This window comes from Metopolophium dirhodum, chromosome 1 (assembly GCF_019925205.1).
Source record: "Metopolophium dirhodum isolate CAU chromosome 1, ASM1992520v1, whole genome shotgun sequence".
NCBI classification, from domain to species: domain Eukaryota; kingdom Metazoa; phylum Arthropoda; class Insecta; order Hemiptera; family Aphididae; genus Metopolophium; species Metopolophium dirhodum.
The window spans coordinates 133,536,849-133,548,307 of NC_083560.1; the positions used below are offsets into that span (position 1 = coordinate 133,536,849).

General features: G+C 32.3%; 1 protein-coding gene across 1 annotated transcript; it reads right to left on the reverse strand.

Annotated features, from left to right (window-relative positions):
- Positions 1-7,065: 7,065 nt before the first annotated feature.
- On the reverse strand, positions 7,066-8,801 carry LOC132932485 (uncharacterized). Its single transcript, XM_060998876.1, has 4 exons — positions 8,313-8,801; positions 7,535-7,776; positions 7,294-7,471; positions 7,066-7,226 (listed from the first exon to the last, which is right to left on the reverse strand). The coding sequence occupies exons 1-4, from the start codon at positions 8,476-8,478 to the stop codon at positions 7,066-7,068; spliced, it is 747 nt and encodes a 248-aa protein (XP_060854859.1). The 5' UTR covers positions 8,479-8,801.
- Positions 8,802-11,459: the final 2,658 nt, after the last annotated feature.

An 11,459-nucleotide genomic window follows, 5' to 3' on the forward strand; every position in this document is an offset into this window, starting at 1 on the left:
TCATGACCACTTAACTGGAGAATATAGAGGAGCAGCACATTCTATCTGTAATCTTAACTACCAAAATCCACGTTTTATTCCAATTGTTTTTCATAATCTTTCAGGTTATGATGCCCATCTATTTATAAAAGAATTTGGGAACGATAATGAACAAATAAAAATGCTCGCAAATAATGAGGAAAAATATATTTCTTTTTCAAAAATTATACCACGTGTAGTAACTAGGAATGGCAAAGACATAAAAATATCTACAGAATTAAGATTTATAGATTCATTCAAATTTTTACCCAGTTCTTTAGACAAGTTAATAAATAATTTAAGAAATGATTCGAAATTAAATTTAAAAAATAAATTTAAAGAACTTAGTAAATATTTTCCTGAAGAACATTTAGATTTAGTTACTAGAAAGTTAGCTTATCCCTATGAGTATATGGATTGTGAAGAAAAATTTAATGAAACATGTTTACCTCCTATTGAAAAATTTTATAGTTCTCTCATTGATAAAAATATAACTAAAGAGGAATATGAAAACTCACAGAAAATTTGGAAAGTGTTTAATATACAAAATATGCGTGAATTCACTAGTTTATATAATAAGATCGATGTTTTATTATTAACAGACATAATAGAAAATTTTAGAGATATTTCTTTAAAAAATTATAAATTAGATCCTATGTGGTATTTTACAACACCAGGATTTGCATGGGATTGTATGTTAAGAATGACAAACGTAAAATTAGATTTATTAACAGATATAGATCAAATATTGTTGTTTGAAAATGGAATCAGAGGTGGTTTATCTCAATGTAGTCAAAGATATTCAAAAGCAAATAATAAATATATGGGAGATAAATTTAAAAAAAAAGAGGAATCAATATTTTTAGAATACTTGGATGCAAATAATCTTTACGGTTGGGCAATGAGTAAATATTTACCTACTGGAGATTTCAAATGGGTTGATAATCTAAATGATTTTGATGTAATGAATATTTCTGACAAATCATCTAAAGGTTATATTTTAGAAGTCGATTTAACTTATCCTGAAGAACTTCATGATCTACATTCAGATTTCCCTTTAGCACCGGAAAGACATTTTGATGACAAACAACTCCCAAAATTATTAACAACTTTGTATGATAAGAAAAAATATATAATACATTATGAAACACTAAAATTATATATTAAATTAGGTTTAAAAATAGAGAAAATTCACAGAGTTTTAGAATTTAGTCAATCTCCTTGGTTAAAAGTTTATATTGATTTTAATACTAATCTTAGATCAGAAGCTAAGAATGATTTTGAAAAAGAATTTTTCAAATTAATGAATAATAGTGTTTATGGACGTACTATGATGAATGTTCGAAATCATGTTGATATAAGATTATGTTCTAATGCACTCCAAGTAGAAAAATTAATTGCAAAACCAAATTTTGATCGAAGAACAATTTTTACTGAAAATTTAGCTGCAGTACATATGAAAAGATGTGAAATAACTTTCAATCAACCAATATATGTAGGAATGTGTATTTTAGATTTATCTAAAATGTTAATGTATGATTTTTATTATAATATAATTAAACAAAAATATGGAAATAGAGTTAGATTGTTATATACAGATACAGATTCACTTATATTAGAAATAAAAACTAATGATTTTTATCAAGATATGAAAATTATGTTAGATCATTTTGACACTTCAGATTATCCAAAAGATAATATTTATGGTTTACCTTTAGTTAACAAAAAAGTCTTAGGCAAGTTTAAAGATGAATTAAATGGAAAAATTATGACTGAATTTATAGGTTTAAGATCCAAATTATATTCACATCGAATCTTAGATTCTGAAAAAGAAATTAAAAAAGCTAAAGGTGTTAAAAAAAATGTTGTGGAAAATAAAATATGTTTTAATGATTTTGAAAATTGTTTACTAACAAAAAAATCAAAATATGTTAAACAAAATTTATTTAGAACTAAGAAACATGATATTTTTACTGTAGAACAAAACAAAAAAGCTTTAAGTGTTTATGATGATAAAAGATTTATTTTAGAAAATGGTATTGATACATTAGCTTGGGGACATTATAAAACAAAAATAGACAGAAATGATTTTGTAGACCATCTCAATACACTAATTAGAAATCAAAATCAAAAAGATTAGAAAAATATATAATAATAACGTGTGCCCCATTTGGGTGAGTGTTAAATATATAAGTTTTTAATATATTTTTTCATTTAGATTTTAATTATTAATATCATAAGTTTTGTGAAAAATATTTTAATTATTATTGCATCTAGATTTTAATTATTAATATCATAAGTTTTGCGAAAAATATTTTAATTATTATTGCATTTCGATTTTTATTTTTAATAATTAAGTTTTGCGGAAAATATTTTAATTATTATTGCATTTCATAAGTTTTGCGAAAAATATTTTAATTATTATTGCATTTAGATTTTCTGATCTTTTTACACATTGTTTTCTTTGTGATCTTTTATTGATATAATATGGACTGCGCCAGGAATGGTATATATATACTACTAACATACCTACTACATACTTAACCAAATTAATCAAACAATTTAATTAATTAAGTATAATTACTGAAATTTAATATATATAATATGTAATGCATTTTAGCCGAAGAAGCGAAGAAAAAATGGGAAGGTTTAAGAGACACGTTTAGAAAAGAGTTTAAGAAAGTGCCTAAACCTAAATCTGGACAAGGATTCACACCACAATCCTCAAAATGGCCATATTTTAATCAGTTGTTATTTTTGAAAGATAATATGACACCTAGAAATACAGCGACCAATATACCTCGAGACCCTATAATTCCCACACTCGACGATTCTGATAATAACAGCGAACTTGATTTAACTGATGAAGATGAACATGTTGAACAAAATGAACACGAAGATGAAGAAGTTGGGTTGAATAATATTCCTAATGTGCAAAGTACAACACCTCAATATAGGAAACATTCGAAACGTAAATCGTATCAAACAGAAGCAATAGAAATCGAACGGAAAAAAATAAAACTGTTTGAAGAACGTCTTAAAACGAAAAAGAATGCTGATAGTGATGAAGATTACCACTTTTTAATGAGTTTGTTGCCAAGTTTTAAAAAAATGGATTCATTAAAAAAGATGAAAGTTAGAATGGAAGTACTCAGTATTATCACCAAAACGCTTGAATCGGAAGAAATGACACCTAGCAGAAGTTCCAGTGCATCTGGCTATTCAGATTATACGCAACAACCATATAAAAATTATGAAAAATCATCTGTTGTTCAAGATTGCCAATATTCGTACACTAATTTATAAATAATAGTTACAAACGAGTGTCAATAATTAATATAAAGTTATGTAAATGTACAATATTTTTAATAATAATAGTATTTTAAATAATAAGTTATAATAAAAGTTAATATAGTCTATAATTCTGATTATAGTAGTTACAGTAATTTACAATATTTATATATTTGATAAATTTTTAAATTTTAAATTAATAAAATTAAAATAACTTTACCTGAGAGTAACTAAGCTAATTTTTCTTCGGGCTCAATGCAGCGTCTAAAATTTGAATATTTTGTCAAATCGTTTTTTATGGCATTTAAAATATATTCAAACGTTGATATATCCATACGAAAGTAATTATAAAATTTTGATGGGTAATTTTTTATAACAGTGCACACATTTTGAAATTCGCCACTATCATCTCGTTGTTGCCAAAGTTCATGCACCCAATATCTTTTCCGTGATTTGAAGATCGGGCTCTCTAATAAAAATGAATCCCATTCATCATCTGAAGAACTATTATATTCCATATTTTTTACAACTGCACACCATGCGATGCATTCGTCAACTGTCGAAAACTGATTGTAGAAGATACAATATATGGTTTACTCTAGTTATTATCACAAGTCACGACATAATATGATTATTTAATTATCTATTTAGCTATTAACTTTGTTTTCGGAACGAAAATTCGGGGACACTCAATGCAGCTATACCCGAAAAACTTCGGACCGAATATTTTTCGGTTCGGTCGGTCCGGCCGGTTCGGGTCTAGTGTATGCGCGGCTCAAGTCGATCCACAGAAATCCATGCGGTCCGGTGATCCAGCTGCATCTTGAAATCGTTCTCACGACGTTGTAGTACGGCGTAAAGCCCTTCGTACCGGGATTGAAGTGGCGCCTGCTGCGCGTCGATGCGGACGAAAACGTGGCTAACCGCGTTCAGCTGCCTTGGGACAAAAAAATATTGGGACAGGAACGCGATATGCCGTGCCTGGCAGTCGATCAGTTTTTCAGCCTTCTGTGAAAACATGAACAACAGCGGTCGATGGTCCGTCCGCAGCGTCGTGGACCTCCCCTCGATTGAGTGAACGAAATGCCGCGTGGCGAGGTATGCAGGCAAGTTATAGCACGTACGACCGGTGCTATAACTTTCCTGCGTGCGAGAGAGTTTGCGTGAAAAGAAACCGAGCGGTTGCCAGTTTCCTTTGACGTGCTGCTCGAGAACCGCTCCGACGGTGATGTTCGAAGTGTCCGTGCTGAGGCGTAACGGTGCGTCACTATGCGTGTGAACCAGGCGCGTGCCTCGGCGAGTGCCTCACGACAAAGTCGAAATGACTCCCTTGCCGCGTCGTTCCAACTGAGCGAGCCGTCGCGTCCTTTTACTGCCACGGCGATGTCGTACAGTGCCGCTTGCATCTTGGCTGCACCCGCGACGAAACGTTGGTAAAAATTCAGTGAGCCAAGGAAACGTTGCAACTCTTTCTTTGTTTTCGGCTGTGGCCACTGGTGAATGGCGGTCGCGCTATCTGGATTGGGGCGCAGGCCCTGCGCGTCGACGACGTGACCGAGGAAAGTGAGCGAATCTGCGGCGAAAACGCACTTGCCGGGTTGATGGCTATACCGAACTCTTCGAAACGTCCCAAAACAGTACGGACGTGTTCGACGTGTTGCTCCGCGCTCACCGACGCGATCAGCACATCGTCGACGTAAGCGAAAACGAAGTCGAGGCCGGCGATAATCGAGTTGACCAAACGCTGAAAGGCTTGTGCCGCGTTGCGTAGGCCAAAACACATCACTGGAAACTCAAAGAGTCCGAAAGGCGTGGTGACGGCGGTCTTGTGTACGTCGGCGGCGGCAATCGGAATTTGGTTATACGCACGCACCAAGTCGAGTTTAGTAAAGATCGATTTCTTTGCAAGGTTTGCCGTAAAATCGTGAAGGTATGGCAGCGGGTACCGGTCCGGGACGGTGACGTTGTTGAGCCGTCGGTAATCCCCACACGGTCGATATGAACCATCCTTCTTGGGCACCAGGAGCAAGGGGCTCGCCCAGGCGCTGGACGAAGGCCGGCAGATCCCCTGCTTTTCCATAAGGTCGAAATCACGACGCGCGATGTTGAGCCGATCCGGTGGCAGTCGTCGTGGGCGGGCGAAAAGAGGTGGGCCCGTTGTTTCAAGTACGTGTTCGACTCCGTGCCGGAAGGTATCATTAACGGGTGACTCACGGGTCACGCTCGGAAATTCCTGCAGCAAAACATCCCATTCACGGGCGCGTGCGACGGTGAAAAGCGGGGGGTTCGACGGAACGGCAATTGCCGAATTCCGTCCCGGGTTGCTGAAAATGACCGAATTTCGTCCCGGGGGCGGAGCAACTATGTCCGAATTCCGTCCCGGGGGTGGATAAACTATGTCCGAATTCCGAAGATCGACAAAAAATAAGCAATTCAATAAAACGAAAAGCCGTCGATGATCCCTCTGTTTGACCCTCAAAACTTCTCCAGACTGAGTTGCAAAAATCTGGTTCTCTTAACCTCAATACAAGATGTTACATTGATAAGAAAAAACGTTGGATACACTAGACTTGCCTATTTACCAAAATTACCAAAAACTTTTTCAGAATTTCATAATGCACTGAACGATATGATATTACAGACAAACGAGAATGAGACGTTTTTACTTCATAACAATTCCGATAATAATATTGTCTGTTTTTCAACCGATACGCATATAAAAAAATTGACCGAATGCTCAAAAGTCACGGCTGATGGAACATTTTACAGTTGCCCTAACCCTTTTCTACAAGTTTTTTGCATTCATGGGCTAGCTAATAATGTTTTTATACCGTTGATGTTCTTTTTGTTGCCAAATAAGCTACTAACATCTTATGAACGAGCTTTTTCCTTTCTTTTAGAAAAAATAAAATCTCTTAATTTGAATTTTGCTCCCGCCCAATCGGAAATCCACAACAGGCGCGGTACAGCGCCTGTACTGGCTAATGCTGGCACACTACTGGCAGCCAGTGTTGGCACCAGTACTGGTATATGTCTGGGATGATAACGGTATTCACTACTGACTTTCAGTACTGACTATCAGTACTGGACCGGTACTGACATTTAGTACCGGAACAGTACTGACTAGCAACTGGCGAACCATTGCGCCAGTACTGGCTAATGCTGGCACACTACCGGCAGCCAGTGTTGGCACCAGTACTGGTATATGTCTGGGATGCTAACGGTATTCTGTACTGACTTTCAGTGCTGAGCCATTACCGACTAAGTACAGATTAGAAACTGGCGCAGTACCAAAGTTACATAACTGGAACAGTAGCAACTATTGTTACAGGCACAATAGTATTCTGTACTAGTCTAGTGGTAGCATGGTGGTACCTAATAAGTAATACTATGCCTTTTCTCATAAAATTTCTCTATATAATAAAGACACTATATTATTAAAATGTCTAGTATTCCCTAAATTAGGAAATTTATTGTAGCCATAATAATAAAAGTATTTTTAACTAGCTGATTATAGAAGCTAAACAATAATCAAATTAGTAGAATGTAGTAACTATTAATTCACAGTAAATTATAACCTTAGCATGTTTATGCAAATAGCTTAAACAATAAACTAATCTTAGTTATCAAACTGTACTATATATCTGAGAACATATAATAATAAAATGTAAAATAAAATAAAATGTAATATAATAAAATGAATATATCTTTAATGTACAATTTAATGACAAAACTCATTTATATACAATCAGGATTTTATTGAATTTTATCTTCTGTACTTTCGCTGGATTTCTTCATTTTATAATATTGCCTTTCTTTCTTCCCACCTTCCCGATCTTTGGCGCCCGAAAACCATCGACTTAATTGACTTGATATATCCTTGATTTTTAGATTCGGATCTTTAGTAGTAATGACTTCTGAAATACAAAAATAAATAAAAGAAAATATATACTTTTACAAAACAATATTAATAATATTAAATACCTAGTAAGTATTTGTATGTCTGTGTTGCCGAAAAATTCAGTTTTTTACAACCATTGGTCTCTCTCCCAAAACCACTGAATAAAAGTTGAACATCTTTAGACATTATACGCGGCATAACCGCAGTTAAATTCTCTGTCACTTTCAATCCACTTTTGATGTTTATCAACATAAAACATTTCTAAAAAAAAATATTAACAGATTTATCATTAAAATAAAACTGTAGTTTCAGAAGCAATTTTACCAGTTTCTTTATTAGCTCCAGGTTAGTTTTCAATTGAGTATCAAAATCCTGAAAATCTTCCAAATTCAATTTAGGCATGTCATTTATTTGTTCATCATTCATTATTTTATCAATATCTCCAACATTATTATGGGCTGCAAACAAGTGTCTCGTTATTTTGGCCTCTTGTGTTATTCTGTACTCTATACTTCGTCTGGTAGATTCTAATTGAGCTTTAGTAACTGCTTCTGAAGCTGACGTACCTATAACAAAACAAAAAATTAGGTATGTAAAATTGGTAATTAACATAATCAAATCATTTTTTTATTGGCAATCACTAAAAAGTATACTAATAAAGAATGCAACTAGGTAACCTAGTACATAATGATTCTAACATCTATTAAATCTAATTAACTATTTTAAAGTAAAACATTAACTGTGTTAATCAGTTAATTGTATATAGTATTTTTAGGACAGTGTTAGATTATTCTTTTAGTTACAATTATTAACTGTTAACTGTTTCGATTCAGAATACTCAATGGTTTTTTTTATATGAATGCCTTAGGAATTTAACTAAAAATATACCATTAGAGCATGTACAACCACATGTTCTGCATGAATTTAACTTTTTGACGTTTAAAGAAGTTTGAGCTAAGAACAATAAATAGTTAAATATTATTAAAATTTAAATAACATTTTAAGTTAAAAAAAAAAAATCAGCTTAGTGGTAGATTAATTTAGAAACGTACCAAGATAATAAGACTTACTAAATCTATGTAAATACACAATATGTATGTACCTTTTTTATAACCTTGAAGTGCATCAATCTTTAAATTTGTGGAAGACTGTATCTTTTCATTTGGTAAATTAATAATTTTTGTTGTTGCTGATGGCAACCTTTTAAATTTTGATGTGGGTGATGATGTGGTTGATGAACTAGAACTTGTAGCATGGTCTAAAATCATAATTTAATATTATATAGATATTCATCATGTAATCAAGTAAAATATGTTATATTCTTAGTTAAATTAACATAACCTCCTCTTGGAAAAAGGTGAAAATGAAAAAGAAGGTAGGCTAATACCAAATTTAAAAGAAGTTTATTCAAAGAATGTGGATGTTTTAAAACAAACTGTTATTTTATGTTGTTTAGTTTTTGATTGTACATCTAGGGGTAAAATTTTTGTGCACAACATATTGTGAACCCTATGACATGCCACTGGTATGTGCCTTATTAATATAATATAAATAATATTAATTTTTCAGGAACAATAAAAGATAAATTAAATTTAAGTTGTAGCTAAAGTAAATTATGTACTTACATCTGGATCTTTTTAATGATTTCTTCTTAATAAAAGAGTGTGCTGTTGATGATCCAGACGAAGTACTATGATCGGATGCAAAGTTTTGTTGTATAGTGTCATTGGAATAGATACTACCATTGTCGTCGGCTTTGAACATGAATAAATAGTAATTAAATATCAATGAATTAATAATATATAGATATATATTATTATAAATAATTAATTAATTAATTACCATTTGATTTTACACAATCTAAATCACTCTTTTCATTAAAAGAAGGAATATTTTTTAAATATTGTTTAACTTCATCTGCGTTTAATTTTAAATTATCCTCTTCCACTTCGGAACTATTATAGTCTTCTATATTACTGCTTTGAACCACTTTATTCGAAAAAGCCTTTTCCATTCGTCTAATTCCCTGGTTATAATTTTCTGAAACATGAAAATGAACAATATTTATGGCTACAATATAAGAGAGGTGCAGAATACTGATGATCAGTACTAATTATTTTAAAACCCATATATCTTAATAGTTGTGAATTGTTTTACTTACCAACCTGTTTAATAATAGTAATTTCAAAACTTTTCCAAAATGGGCCATGTGCAGCAGATGTCTTGCACATTTTATTTAAATTTTTATATTCTTTTTTCTTTGTGGGATATTTACAAAATAAGTGTTTATCATTTTGATATACCCATGAAACGGGCACAAGATCAATTGTTTTTTTTCCATCTTCAGATTTTTCATTGAACTGTACTACAACATGAGTGGTGTGCTTTTCAAATTTGTCTTGTTCCATTTCCTACAACGGCTACAACTATAACTAAAATATAACAAAAAGAGTAGGTACTTAATCTTTCCATTATTATTTTTACTGTACATATTATGTATAGTGAATAAATAAATTATTAAAAACAAATTAAAATTTAGAACAAACAGAAATCAGATATCACTAGCACTTAATTTTGCTTAAATATAGAAAATAAAATATATATTAATTTCATACTGCAAATAAAAATGCAGTAATTTCAAAGAGTTATGGAAATACAAATATACAATATTATATAATATGAAACTTATGAACTATGCAGATATGTGACTGCAAAAGTATCACGGTCATCTTTAAAAAGAACACATTTATTTTTAAAATTTTCAATGGGAATTATTTTTTTCTGTCTTGATAACAGTCCTAATTTCATTATTCCAACTTTGGTTGATTCACAAGGATATGTGAAGGCATCAGTGACATCATTGAACATAAAACCATGTAAAAATATACCTTGTTCTTCTTTTCTAATTTCTGTAATGTTGAGAATTTCACCATTATTCAATTTTACAATATTATTGGGCGTAGTGACACTTAACTCAACTCCACGTAAAATTATATTTTTTAATACATCTTGATTTGCATGTAAAGAGTTAATTACAAGATTGTTTTTTTTTCGTATAGCATTTTTTTTTATCAGTTCAGTGCATGCATTTTGTTCGGACATTCTTCTGACTAACTGCGCCAAAGGATTATTTCTTCCAACAATTAATCTTTTTATTTTCCCCAGACAGTTTTCAAATGGAAAAGCAGAAATAGCACACAAGTTTGTTTTTGTTTGTTCCACATCATCGGCTAGGTGAATTATGTTATGACTGTTCATTACTTGCGAATCTGAACCATAAAAATTTTGAAGGAGTTCAAAAAATTTTACCAATAATTGTCTGGCGTAATTAGTGTACTCAACACATAATTCAGGACTACAGAGTATTCTACATGAAACTACCAGGAGTAGAAAGTGTTGGTACATTTGTCTAGGTAAAATTTTACGAAACACAAATACTCCGCAATAATGCAAAAAAAAACGGAACTGTGTAGCTTTCCAATGACTAAATTCATCAAAATCATATTTCTTTCTCTGGAACTCTTTAGGTACAAATCTTCCAAGTAGTTTTAAATTTAAGTTTAAACGTCTTATGTTTCGGCGAGATAGTTTGCATTTTCTATTAACCCTTTTTTTTGCACCTATCAACTGTTGTAGTATCCATTTCATGATTCCAAAATAGAGCAAATGCATGGAATCTAAAAATACTGATCTGACAGGATCAAAGTTTGGTATGTCCAAAAGAGGTGATCTTCCCAAATGATGTTCTACTTGTCGTTGCTTTTTAAAAGACCTCTTAGTACGACGTCTTGAGTTTATATTAGGGTATACTCTTTTTTTATTTCTTGTTTTACCTCTAGTTTCACACCGTTCACATGCATAGAAACCTCCGTGGCCTTTACATTTTTTAATGAAAGATCTAGCTGGTGTGTCACATGAGAAGCCAACAATGTCTACATTAAATATCCGTTGATTAATCACTATACCATTTTCAATCAAAGTTTTCAATTCATTAATGAAATCCTCTAAGAAATCATTTGCATCTTGTGGCTTAGAATCGCCACTGTACACAGCTACTATAAAAGGTTGAGAATCATATTTACTGTGTAGAATAAGCCCCAAGTTCGCCCAAAACTGTTGGCTTGAATTATTGTATAGTGGTAATCCATCAATATTAAATAATAAACTTATAGTGTTCTCGGTATACTCATCTGTAATTATACTTTTCAACCCTGATTCTAAACCAAAATGTACATATGATCCATATGTG